The 14,773-nt window shown below is 33.9% G+C and overlaps 1 protein-coding gene across 2 annotated transcripts in view; it reads left to right on the top strand.

Annotated features, from left to right (window-relative positions):
* LOC140448534 (synaptic vesicle glycoprotein 2B-like) overlaps window positions 1–5,595 on the top strand; it is a 47,959-nt gene extending 42,364 nt beyond the window's left edge. For both annotated transcript variants that reach the window (XM_072541615.1, XM_072541616.1), the window contains 3 exons: window positions 1,671–1,830; window positions 2,139–2,266; window positions 5,357–5,595. In XM_072541615.1, the coding sequence (XP_072397716.1) occupies window positions 1,671–1,830; window positions 2,139–2,266; window positions 5,357–5,412 (344 nt within the window). In that variant the 3' untranslated portion in view covers window positions 5,413–5,595. The remainder of the gene's footprint in view (window positions 1–1,670; window positions 1,831–2,138; window positions 2,267–5,356) is intronic.
* The last annotated feature ends 9,178 nt before the right edge of the window (window positions 5,596–14,773 follow it).

Raw genomic sequence — 14,773 nt, 5'->3', positions numbered from 1 at the left:
ACACCGAGGTGTGTGAGGGCAATATACATCTGGGAATGCACACCCCAACACACGCACACATAGTATTAGTTAGATGTAGTAAAAAAACAAAACCCAAAAAAACATATACACGGAGTATGTGAGAGCATGATACACTACACTATACTAGATTAGTAGTAGTATTTAAGACAAAAAACCAAAAAAATCACTCACTGTCTAAACAAAATCATGTCTTCTTCAGGACACCGAACATCATCTGCTGTTTCGTATTAAAATAAAAAAAAACCATATAAAAGGCCCGTCAGGCCTTTTATACCAGCCGTCAGGCATAGGCCCATCAGGCAGATTGAATGTTGATCCTATCGCGAATTCCGAGCACCGAGGTCATGTGCGACATACATTGGCTCGGTAGCCGGGCCCTACTCGGATGCTCAGCCGGCGAGGAGAACAAAATTTATTTTGCCAATTCGGCGGCTGAGTGTACGAGCACACACTCTTTTCGGACAGAGTCATTAGCCCAGGCTGGTGGCTCTCTGTTCGGAACACACGCTTTTTTCTTTTAGGGACACCAGTCCCGATGTCAAGTTATGTCTATAAAGTCAGTAAAGTAAATAGGGAGAAAAGCCGATATGTGTGCTACCCCTATAGTTAGGTGACTTAACCACAGTCAATAAAAACAGAGGGTGTCCCATTACCCAGGCACCCAAAGTAACTTTCAGATCATAATCCTCGTCACGTAAAGTCACACGTTGAGGAGGAGTGGAGGAAAAGCCTGAGGGTCAGATAGGTACCAATTCAATAGCGAAGTGTGACCGGTTTGATCTTAGGACATGTAGATCCCACTTTATAATGGTAAACTCATGTTCCTTAGGGGCAGGATTGATCACATGTGTGTGTGTGTGAATTAAAATGTGTCATTCCACCGGATTTTCGTAGTTACTATGACAATTTACTGCACCTAACAGGCGATCATAACAAGAATTGTAAGACAAAAAAGTCCGACGAGAAAAATAAACATTTAGAAGAAAATAGGAAGAAAAAATCAAAATCAAACCAAGTTAAAACAAAAATGAAAGAACAAAACTCAATTTATTTTAAATTTATTTGTTACTGTATGGTTTTGGTCATCTGAATAAAAATATTTATTACTTTTATTAATTTTAAATTTATTATTGTAAGGTGTATAACCGAAGTGGAAATTGAAACGTCAATAAACTTACTTTAACCTTTTATTGTGGCTTATTCCCATTTAAATAGTAATTGCAATAAATAGCTAGAATGTATGCCACAAAGGAAAAAATCAGTTTTTTCGCTCTCTTGAAAAACGTTACATTTGCTCATACGTGGTATTGGAATGTAGGTAGTGATATAACAAGTCCTAAGTTTTAAAGCTCGCAATAAATAGAAAATATATCGTGAATTGAATTTTTTGCACCTAATTGTATTTTGGCGACCACGAAATACAATAGAAGATTACCCTACTTAACACCAACTGACAATTAAAAACGTGATGTGAAGGACATGACGGCAGTACAGGATATAGGCCAGTGGAAAATACAAGAGGAGGTCCACATACAAAAATATAGAAATTAGTAGAAGGGTGATAGAAAGAGACATTTTTATTCAGCAACTAACCATCTACAATTTTTTTAACAAAAAAGATTGGAGCTTAGATTATTTTTTTATTACAGCAATACTGTGTATCATATCATCGGCATCAGCTATTGGATTGTACTTCGCTCCAAATTCGGCATTATTAATTACCCTCTTTGGAATCTATATACCGTTTGTAGATTTAGCAGCAGTTGTTAGTATAACTATTACTTTGGAATTGTTTGCTACTCATTTCAGGTAAGAGTTTATATTATAGTATGAATTTTAAACGTAAATATTTAAAGATAGAAATAAAAATAACCAACCTAAAGTGGGAAACATGGAAGAGTTTGACTCGATGTTACTAGAGAATTTAATTATTACTTGCGCTTTAATCATCAATTATGCAGGAGGCGCTGACAAAATAGGTCGACTGCTTGCAATGGTTAGATCACTTATGGAAAAACTGGCAAAACATATGGAAAGACGCTGCCGTTACAAAATACACAAAACTACGACTTGGTTAACTATTAATATACACTATATTTTAATTTGACTATTTTCAGGACCTTAGCTGTATCGTTTCATTTAATGTCAGCAAGATTGGGATCCATAACAGCAAATATGTTGTTTTCTTCACTTGTTGCCACTGGATGTATTACACCATTCCTACTTTGCTGCATATTAACAGCAAGTAAGTACCTTCAGTAGTTATTTACAGAATATTTATAGATTTTTGTTCTAAAGGAGTCATCTTATAACGATATAGACATCTGCCGTTTGTTATTCCCCTCCCTCCCAGTACCACAAACCTTAATATTAAATAGAGAATAGACTATATGTGGCACATCATTAGATAGATAATTCACTGCAAAATTTAGACATTCATAATTTATTTTCCAACTTCCCCAACTTTATCAAGATAAGCAACTTCATCACTCACTCGTATTAAAACTAGTTTAAAAAATTCATCAAACGAGATCAGTAGCTCAGAAAAGAAGGGAGTGTAAAAACGTGTTAGGGCTGCATTGCAGTGGCAGAAATAATAATTGCAGGTCATGTTAATTGGGAACCTAGTTCAAGTACTAAAAAATAATTCAAGGTTCTGTTTTTTCGTGCACTTCCGTCCGCAGAGTACTGAAACATTAAAAAGTCCATCCCTATATAAGACACTTGGTAAAGGAAATAAATGAAGATGATCCAGACAGGCGGCTAAAGTTTTGTGAAATTATAACTGAGAAAATAAATAGAAAGACCACAATCTCAGTTTAATATAAGTTTATTTTAACGTTTCAATTTCCGCGTCTAATATCGTTCTCAGAACACATGATAATCCAAATTTTCTAATTAATAATTTTTTTCTTGATGAATGTTCTTTTTTTCTAAGTAGTACTTTAAATTGACACAATTGCCGCTATTGAGCTGATGAAAATCCTAGAGTTTTCCATGAAACACATACCCAACAGCTATTGAAATTAAACATATGGGCAGGAATTGTTGTGCCATTATTTTGCAACAAAATTTCAACGCACAAACATATCTGGAATTATTAGAGGATATAATCGACAGATATAACCGAAAATAATAAAAGGTACTCAGAAGATGATTTGTTTTTCTCTCAAGATGATGCATTAGTCCATAATGCACCTAGGAATTATAGCAAAAACGTAAAAGGATTTCCCAGGCAATGGATTGGACGACGAGATTTTATTGAATCGCCAGTAAGGTCCCCTGATTTAACTCCCCTTGACTCATTCCGTTTGATTATTGCAAAAGCAAGATTCTTAATGTCATTGTTGCTTCGCTTGAAGGACTAAGATGACGAATAGTGCATCAATGTAATCTAGTATTGTTCTGAAGCTATTTTCTTGTGGCATCTTTATATAATTTACTATGTTGTTTTCTGAGAATAAACCACAATTTAGTTTAAAATAGGTTTCAATTTCCACTTTGACAGTCGTTCTCATAATGAGTACGATTTCCTAACTAAAAATAGGTGTTATCAGTTCACAATGTCAATAGCTTTATTATCAATAGGATGTAAATGTATGGTCTTTCTATAGTCTGTTTGTTATTTTAAAAAATTTTCCATCGACATATTTGTAAATAACATAGTTATGTTAAAACCATAGACATATAATAGAAAATAGACTGATCGTTGCAATATCAGCCCCTTTCCCTAGGGCGACAGAGAAAACTGACTGCATCTCTTTCTAGTTTACCGGGTTTATCGACCATGTTACCTAAATGACCAATGAGGATGTCCGTGATCGATAAACCCGGTCCATAAGATATTCTTTAGGTCAAATTTAGCCATACGGCTCACACTCCCTCTAAGGGAAAAATTCACTTATCCTAGATACCTAAAGTATCAAAAGGATTGAGCTCTGGTGGGACTCTTTCCGTGTTATCGAGCCCTAGGTGTCATGGTATGCTGGAGTATTTTCAAAAAATGTTCGTACACATCCCGACGTTGAAAGCAGTACAGCTTTCTACATGGTCTTGTAGATATGTTCAGTCAAATCATCTTTTTTATGTTTTCTAGAAGGTTCTTCGGAATGACTCCAGTAGTCGAGAGAATAATAAGTATTGTCTGGATACTTTCTATTCTCCACTGTCTTCGTATTTGAATTTCCAGATGCCTGTACTTGGCGATCTTTTCGTTCTGTTTAACACGAAGATTATTGTTGTTAGGTATCGCCACATCAATTAGTGTTGTTTGTCTCTTTAGGCTATTAACTAGTATGAGATCTGATCTATTATGTGCCACTGTTTGGTCTGTGAGCACAGTGCGGTCCCAGTATAGCTTGTAGTTATCATTCTCAAGTATGTTTTCAGGAACGTATTGATAATATGGGAGATGGTTTGTTTGGAGAAGTCCCAGTTTGATGGCTATCTCTTGATAAAGGATCTTTTCTACTGAGTCGTGCCGTTCCTTTCATTCAGTTGCAGCAAATACCTGGCAGCCCCCTGCAAGGTGATGGATGGTTTCTTAAGCTTGACATCCATATCGGCATTTGTCATTTTGGACCTGAAGGTCTTTGACAATATATTTCAGGTAATTTTTGGTTGGTATAACCTGATCCTGAATGACGAATAATGAACCTTTTGTTTCAAAGAAATTCTTTCCTGATGTCAGCCATTAGTTCCACGCTATATTGTCGACATGGTCTTGACTGATCTCATTGGGATGTCGCCTTTGCAAAAGTTTGCCCATTCAGGTGCGCATTTTTTCATCCTTAGTAAGATGGTTTATGCGCATTTTTGTTTTCCTCAGTTTGATCGGTGTTGTATCATCTACTGCACAAATCGCACGATGAAGAGTAGATGTCTCAGCCTGCACCTGAAAATAAGCTCTTAAATCAGTAATGTGTTTTTCTAGTTGCTCACTTATATTCATAAGTCCTCGTCCTCCTAAATACCGCGATAATGTCGTTCTTTCTACTGCACTTCGAGGATGGTGTTTTGTACCTTTGTGAGGTGTGTTCGTACTTTTCGCTGAAGATTTTCTATATCCGTTTTACTATTAAGGTGTGAACGAAGCAGCTGTTTTACCCTTCGTATAAACTCAGTAGTTATCTCCGTTTTCATGTGCCTTTAATCAATCTTCCGCGCTTGCTTTATTCCGAGGTACTTATGCATATCATTTTCACCCATGGCCTCGATGTTCTGGCCTTTTTGCATATCGAATCCACCGGGCTGAACCTTTCCTTTGATTATATTTAAGACACGGCACTTGTCAATACCAAAGTGCATAAGTTATTACTAATATTTTTATTTTTAGCAATATCTTTTGCAACTATTCTATATCCCAATACCGAAAATAAAGAACTGGAGTAGGATTGAGATTAATCAATAATAGAGAGATTAATTGTCTCACAAGTTTTAGAGTTAGTAATATTTTCCATATTTATTGTAAATATAGAATTTTTTAATTTAAGATGTAATTTTCAAGTTGTTATGTCTTATTTATATTAATAAATTTATATTTTTGTAAATAAATCTAGTTTTGTTTGTGTTTTATTTGCGTTTTAATAAATAAAGTTAGTATGTGCGTAAATTGTAGGATTAGACATGATCGAAGCAAATGGCACCATTGTTCGAAGTAACTGCCGGGGATACGGGGTTAGGCTGTACTTCTAAATTGTAAAAATTAAAATCATGAATGTGTTGCTTGTGTGAGTCCATTTTAAAAGAGGTAAAAGAAATAAATTAGACTTACTCACAATCAATTTAATTTTACTACCCAAGACGACCGGTTTCGCTTTCTAAAATTTTCAAAGCATCATCAGGTCAGTGGTACAAAGTAAATTAAATGCTGGAATTATAAAAAGCCCATATTAGGGTGCTGTCTTATAAGGATGTACGTTCTTGTAAAAATTAAATTATTTGTAGACTGTATGACATTTTTAATTAAAATCAACAACGAGACTGATATTCCATCAAGTTTGTAGCTAGGAGACATCATTTGCACAAAGGTAAGGCCGTCCTATGACATTACAAATAGAATTTCAGTGAAGATGCCGTCCCTCCTTGAAAGCACAGTCTTTCAAGATAACTAAAGTTCCTTTTATACAATAACAATGCAATACAACAATGTAGCAGAGTTAACAAATAATGTCCCAAATCAAATGAAAAGTTGTCTTAAACTATAGCTAGTTATCCACAGGTAACGCACAAATTTTGGTATCGCTCGTTTTATAAAGTGTCCACTACTCATTTTGAAAGTCACTACTTGCACAATGCCATCTTTTCCAGGATGTACTTCCATTACACTTGCTAAAGACCATTTCAAGAGTGGTACACCGTTTTCCATCATGATTACGATGTGCTCAGGTTTATTCTGGTGAGCTGAAGAACGCCATTTATTTTTTTCTTGTAAATTAGCCAGATAACCATTGGACCACTGACTCCAAAAATGTTGCATCATCTGTATTACTAAGTAAAATCTCGAATATTCTCTAGCGGTAAGGCGTTCACACAATCGTCCGTAATAGTATACCGAACGACAAGCATCAAGCGAATAACCTTTGATGCGTCTTCGAAAAACCGATAATTCACGGGTTATAATCCCGTGATCAAAGACTATGATCAAAGACAATGATGGGCAAGTATAGATGAGTATTCCCTCTATACAGTCGTGCTTGCGCTTACTTGTCTGTAATCGCCGATTATAAAGAGGAACCATAAGATGTAACGGTTTTTTGCACCCGCATGCAAGTTTCGTTAATGTCTGTTTTAAATCATAAGCCTTGTACATTTGTGTTTTTGGAAGTATAATCGGATGTTTTTGGTAATACCATATCCCAGCAGTTTGAATTCTTTCTCATACCCTTATTTTACCCGTATTATCCAAGAATGGATTTAAGCAAATCATTTTATGAAATTTATCTTCTAGTCTTTATAAAAAGTTTGTTCTTGCGATAAAATTATTAGTTATCTTAAAGCTGTTTCTTGTTGGCTATTTGAGAGAAATTTACTTAAAACCCTTTGTCCAATTTTTAATTTGGAATTTTTTTATAATCTAAATATCCAACCTATTACATTTTTTAATCGTTCATGTCGAGAATATCTTTTGTATATGTCCTGTAGCACAATTGAAAAAAAGCCAAATTCCGCTTTCTAATTTCTGGCAGCTCCTCCAATATAACGCTTGATTCGGTTTCAGACGACAGTTCTTCGTGTAGCCTCAAAAACCCAGGACCTTCTCACCACAATTTAAAATCCTTGAATTTTTCTGGTTCATCACCTCAATAAAATATCTGGTGGATTCATATCTGACACGACGTGTCCCCAAGAGTTTGGATCCGTTAAGCGATAGATCACTCTCACTCTGTTGGCTATAAATTGACATGGTTCTCCACGTATCCATGTCAATGCTATCGTGAAATCCATCCAGAATCTTACCTTGGTAAACCTAATATTTAAAGAGTGAATTAACTCTTTAGTTAATCTTAAACCTAAAAAAGAAGCACATCGCTTCAGTCTTGGCAAAGATACGGACTTCTAAGGAGCCACTGTAGACTTTAAGCAAGCTAAATTTCTTCTGTTAGTATCCGTTAATCTTATATAAATAATTGCACCGTAAGCTACTCCGGAAGAATCCGTAAAGCAGTGAAGTTGAACATCCTTTGGGTTTTTACAACAAATTTTCCGACGTATTTTTAGTGCTTCCAGAGCTGTCATTTTATCTCTAAACTTACTCCATGATGAGTAAAGTTTCTGAGGTGAGTATCTATCTCATCAAAATTTCATCTGCCATGATGCTTGTATTATTAGTTTTGCCCCTATCATCACTGAACTAACTAGGCCAGTGAATCGAATATCTGAGGTGTGACCGATAAAATGCCGCTCTTGCACACCTTATTTTTTCTTGTATCAATTGTGATACTAAAATGTAAGAAACCTTCTTTTGAATTCCATAACAGGCCAAGTGTTTTATTAATTCCATCTTCCGCTAGACCATGTTCTATATCTCCTGTCGAATTAGACTTGTCCATAAGAACCTCTGAATGATTTGATTTCCATTGTCTTAACAGAAATCATCCGGAATCCTAATCTTCTAGCTTCTTACACCGTATTTGTATCACTTATTAAGTCATCCATGTATAAATTATACATATACGCTCATAATATATACAGTTGGTAGACATAAGTGGACGCGGTGATACTAAAAGACAATTAGTAATTTGATAAAGTGATGACAAATGCATAATCACGGCGTACATAAACTACTAGTTAGACATAAAAAACAAAGTGATAACTATTTTTTCTACTTTTCATAATTAGAAATAAGACAATGTATGTATTTATTATAAGTAGTATAGGTAAACAGTACTAATTTAAGGCTGAAAAATTTCTTTTCTTCTGAAGGCACAAATAGAAAGGAAATAGAGTAATCTAAGAGACATTTTTTCTTTAGGAGGGATGGTGTGATGTTATTCCTAATATATTAGAATTCTTAAATATTGTTAGTAATATTTTTACATCTCTCATTGTGTAATTCGAATTGTTTTTAATCAATAGTTGGTGATGCCCTAACCGGGTCAAGTTTAGTAAATACATAACTTTAAGATTAAGATACACCTCAGTTTTGCATAGTTGCAAGTAATCCAAGCGTAGCCTTGCTTGTACATACACGATATTGATTGATCACGTCGTAATGTAAGAACTAATATAAAAACGGTAAACAATGAATTGAGAATATAATTAAAAGTTGAATTGTAGAGTTGAGTCGTAGAGTTGGGTTGTAAATTGGGCTAATAAGTATGACCGATAACGTCGAGGTCAAAATGTAGTTCTGTTCGACTTCAATTAAGTACTATTTTAAATGTTAACGATTAGTATGTAAAAGTGTTAACCATTTGTGTTATAAATAAAGATACTGGAAGTACTGAGAGAAGTAACCCTTATTATATGGTGATCCTGTCCAACCAATATGTATTACAAGAGGAAACATTTTTATATTATAAGATGACCCGCAGGTATTAAAAAATGTAACAGAAAAAATAATAAACAAAGCATTCAATATGCGAGTAGAAATTAAATCAGCCTTAAAAATAAGAGAGAGAGAGAGAGAGAGAGAGAGAGAGAGAGAGAGAGAGAGGGGGGGGAAGAGAAAGCGTAACTGTTACAGATTGTAAAACAAGATGAAAAGGTAAAACTACTGAAAAACAAACAAAAATTCTGGAATTCTAAGGGAGAAAGAATTTGTGCAAATGACGATTTGACAGTAATAGAAAATGCAGAAAGAAATTAGAAAAAAAATTAATTATTGGCAATAAACAAAAAAATATATCTAAGAACAAAAACGTTCCACTTTATTAAAATATTTATAAAATTCTAACTCATAATGTTGTTTATATAAACGGTCGATATAATTGTTATATTTCTGTTTTTTAAAGTGTTCAGCAATATTCGTATGTTGAAATAAAAGAAAATAAATATTACTTTATTTGTAAAACTATTGTTAGCAAACAAGTAGCTCTTAATGACTTCCTAATGGGGTGGATTTAAATATATTTCCACTAAAGCAGCACGAATAACTAGTTGCCTTATTACCCAACAGAATATTTATATATACCCTTACGTTTTTAACATGATTTCCAAACCTCCCATAGATACATTAGTGAGTAAAGATATCACAAATTTTAAAAAAGTTTGTAATTATTGTTCAATATTTGGTTTGGTCCGAATCAACCACACCTACAAAGATTCCAGTCGGTGTAATATCTCAAATATTTACATTCTACTCTTATTATTCCTCTCTTCGATAGGATTTGGTGGCTGTTTATATCTGAAAGTTGCTTTCAGCGAAGAAGGAAATGTGTCGTATGGTATCTCAGATATATTCCACAATTTTAACGACATGCTCACCATAAACATCTGTATATTATGGGCACTATTAAAACAACAGCACTGGATAAATTTGATGAAAGGAGTAGACTTTATGATTTACAATTTTGATGGTCAGTATTTCTCAATGAATATATCAGCATTATTAAAAATATATGTATTTACTTGTCCTTTGCTTTTGTTGGCAATCGATATCGTGCAGGTATATGCCACAGTTGGAAGCTGGTCGGCATATTCATCGTTGTACATGCGAGTGGCTAAATATTATCATTTTGGCCTCTCGTTTTTAATATGCTCTATTAGCTTGATGTTTTCAAGAAGATATACCGCATTAAAGAATATTATCGTTGCTGTAGTTCAGAACAGACCAGTATTTATACCAGGTAAATAAACACATTATTTTATGAAAAAGACAGAAAATATTTTATTTCACGTTAAAAGCGTCTATGTACCTATTGATACGTATTTCGCTTTAATAAAGCTCATCAGAATAGTTATTCATAGCCGTTCTTAACGTGAAAAATAAAATTCTCTGTCTTATTAGAAGTAACAATAACATGACTTCGTTATGGACGCAATAGCGACATCTGATAGAAAAATCGGTAAGATAGTTTCGAAACAAATTCAGATTTCTGCTTTAATCTGGAGCCTTCTAAAAATTGCAAGGCATGGCCAAACGATGATAAAGATGTTAATAGAGACATGGGGAATCTAAAATTTGCATTCCACGACATGTCTATTCATCTAAGCAGAAATCCTAACGAATTTGTTTCTCGTACTCATACAGAGTAGATCCGAAGAAAATGAAAAAGACAGAAAATATTTTATTTCACGTTAAAAGCGTCTATGTACCTATTGATACGTATTTCGCTTTAATAAAGCTCATCAGAATAGTTATTCATAGCCGTTCTTAACGTGAAAAATAAAATTCTCTGTCTTATTAGAAGTAACAATAACATGACTTCGTTATGGACGCAATAGCGACATCTGATAGAAAAATCGGTAAGATAGTTTCGAAACAAATTCAGATTTCTGCTTTAATCTGGAGCCTTCTAAAAATTGCAAGGCATGGCCAAACGATGATAAAGATGTTAATAGAGACATGGGGAATCTAAAATTTGCATTCCACGACATGTCTATTCATCTAAGCAGAAATCCTAACGAATTTGTTTCTCGTACTCATACAGAGTAGATCCGAAGAAAATGAAAAAGACAGAAAATATTTTATATCACGTTAAAAGCGTCTATGTACCTATTGATACGTATTTCGCTTTAATAAAGCTCATCAGAATAGTTATTCATAGCCGTTCTTAACGTGAAAAATAAAATTCTCTGTCTTATTAGAAGTAACAATAACATGACTTCGTTATGGACGCAATAGCGACATCTGATAGAAAAATCGGTAAGATAGTTTCGAAACAAATTCAGATTTCTGCTTTAATCTGGAGCCTTCTAAAAATTGCAAGGCATGGCCAAACGATGATAAAGATGTTAATAGAGACATGGGGAATCTAAAATTTGCATTCCACGACATGTCTATTCATCTAAGCAGAAATCCTAACGAATTTGTTTCTCGTACTCATACAGAGTAGATCCGAAGAAAATGAAAAAGACAGAAAATATTTTATTTCACGTTAAAAGCGTCTATGTACCTATTGATACGTATTTCGCTTTAATAAAGCTCATCAGAATAGTTATTCATAGCCGTTCTTAACGTGAAAAATAAAATTCTCTGTCTTATTAGAAGTAACAATAACATGACTTCGTTATGGACGCAATAGCGACATCTGATAGAAAAATCGGTAAGATAGTTTCGAAACAAATTCAGATTTCTGCTTTAATCTGGAGCCTTCTAAAAATTGCAAGGCATGGCCAAACGATGATAAAGATGTTAATAGAGACATGGGGAATCTAAAATTTGCATTCCACGACATGTCTATTCATCTAAGCAGAAATCCTAACGAATTTGTTTCTCGTACTCATACAGAGTAGATCCGAAGAAAATGAAAAAGACAGAAAATATTTTATTTCACGTTAAAAGCGTCTATGTACCTATTGATACGTATTTCGCTTTAATAAAGCTCATCAGAATAGTTATTCATAGCCGTTCTTAACGTGAAAAATAAAATTCTCTGTCTTATTAGAAGTAACAATAACATGACTTCGTTATGGACGCAATAGCGACATCTGATAGAAAAATCGGTAAGATAGTTTCGAAACGTCATGTTATTGTTACTTCTAATAAGACAGAGAATTTTATTTTTCACGTTAAGAACGGCTATGAATAACTATTCTGATGAGCTTTATTAAAGCGAAATACGTATCAATAGGTACATAGACGCTTTTAACGTGAAATAAAATATTTTCTGTCTTTTTCATTTTCTTCGGATCTACTCTGTATGAGTACGAGAAACAAATTCGTTAGGATTTCTGCTTAGATGAATAGACATGTCGTGGAATGCAAATTTTAGATTCCCCATGTCTCTATTAACATCTTTATCATCGTTTGGCCATGCCTTGCAATTTTTAGAAGGCTCCAGATTAAAGCAGAAATCTGAATTTGTTTCGAAACTATCTTACCGATTTTTCTATCAGATGTCGCTATTGCGTCCATAACGAAGTCATGTTATTGTTACTTCTAATAAGACAGAGAATTTTATTTTTCACGTTAAGAACGGCTATGAATAACTATTCTGATGAGCTTTATTAAAGCGAAATACGTATCAATAGGTACATAGACGCTTTTAACGTGAAATAAAATATTTTCTGTCTTTTTCATTTTCTTCGGATCTACTCTGTATGAGTACGAGAAACAAATTCGTTAGGATTTCTGCTTAGATGAATAGACATGTCGTGGAATGCAAATTTTAGATTCCCCATGTCTCTATTAACATCTTTATCATCGTTTGGCCATGCCTTGCAATTTTTAGAAGGCTCCAGATTAAAGCAGAAATCTGAATTTGTTTCGAAACTATCTTACCGATTTTTCTATCAGATGTCGCTATTGCGTCCATAACGAAGTCATGTTATTGTTACTTCTAATAAGACAGAGAATTTTATTTTTCACGTTAAGAACGGCTATGAATAACTATTCTGATGAGCTTTATTAAAGCGAAATACGTATCAATAGGTACATAGACGCTTTTAACGTGAAATAAAATATTTTCTGTCTTTTTCATTTTCTTCGGATCTACTCTGTATGAGTACGAGAAACAAATTCGTTAGGATTTCTGCTTAGATGAATAGACATGTCGTGGAATGCAAATTTTAGATTCCCCATGTCTCTATTAACATCTTTATCATCGTTTGGCCATGCCTTGCAATTTTTAGAAGGCTCCAGATTAAAGCAGAAATCTGAATTTGTTTCGAAACTATCTTACCGATTTTTCTATCAGATGTCGCTATTGCGTCCATAACGAAGTCATGTTATTGTTACTTCTAATAAGACAGAGAATTTTATTTTTCACGTTAAGAACGGCTATGAATAACTATTCTGATGAGCTTTATTAAAGCGAAATACGTATCAATAGGTACATAGACGCTTTTAACGTGAAATAAAATATTTTCTGTCTTTTTCATTTTCTTCGGATCTACTCTGTATGAGTACGAGAAACAAATTCGTTAGGATTTCTGCTTAGATGAATAGACATGTCGTGGAATGCAAATTTTAGATTCCCCATGTCTCTATTAACATCTTTATCATCGTTTGGCCATGCCTTGCAATTTTTAGAAGGCTCCAGATTAAAGCAGAAATCTGAATTTGTTTCGAAACTATCTTACCGATTTTTCTATCAGATGTCGCTATTGCGTCCATAACGAAGTCATGTTATTGTTACTTCTAATAAGACAGAGAATTTTATTTTTCACGTTAAGAACGGCTATGAATAACTATTCTGATGAGCTTTATTAAAGCGAAATACGTATCAATAGGTACATAGACGCTTTTAACGTGAAATAAAATATTTTCTGTCTTTTTCATTTTCTTCGGATCTACTCTGTATGAGTACGAGAAACAAATTCGTTAGGATTTCTGCTTAGATGAATAGACATGTCGTGGAATGCAAATTTTAGATTCCCCATGTCTCTATTAACATCTTTATCATCGTTTGGCCATGCCTTGCAATTTTTAGAAGGCTCCAGATTAAAGCAGAAATCTGAATTTGTTTCGAAACTATCTTACCGATTTTTCTATCAGATGTCGCTATTGCGTCCATAACGAAGTCATGTTATTGTTACTTCTAATAAGACAGAGAATTTTATTTTTCACGTTAAGAACGGCTATGAATAACTATTCTGATGAGCTTTATTAAAGCGAAATACGTATCAATAGGTACATAGACGCTTTTAACGTGAAATAAAATATTTTCTGTCTTTTTCATTTTCTTCGGATCTACTCTGTATGAGTACGAGAAACAAATTCGTTAGGATTTCTGCTTAGATGAATAGACATGTCGTGGAATGCAAATTTTAGATTCCCCATGTCTCTATTAACATCTTTATCATCGTTTGGCCATGCCTTGCAATTTTTAGAAGGCTCCAGATTAAAGCAGAAATCTGAATTTGTTTCGAAACTATCTTACCGATTTTTCTATCAGATGTCGCTATTGCGTCCATAACGAAGTCATGTTATTGTTACTTCTAATAAGACAGAGAATTTTATTTTTCACGTTAAGAACGGCTATGAATAACTATTCTGATGAGCTTTATTAAAGCGAAATACGTATCAATAGGTACATAGACGCTTTTAACGTGAAATAAAATATTTTCTGTCTTTTTCATTTTCTTCGGATCTACTCTGTATGAGTACGAGAAACAAATTCGTTAGGATTTCTGCTTAGATGAATAG

This window comes from Diabrotica undecimpunctata, chromosome 8 (genome assembly GCF_040954645.1).
Source record: "Diabrotica undecimpunctata isolate CICGRU chromosome 8, icDiaUnde3, whole genome shotgun sequence".
NCBI lineage: Eukaryota > Metazoa > Arthropoda > Insecta > Coleoptera > Chrysomelidae > Diabrotica > Diabrotica undecimpunctata.
The sequence above is the reverse complement of the archived record's forward strand: the minus strand, read 5'-3'. Positions and strand labels throughout refer to the sequence as shown.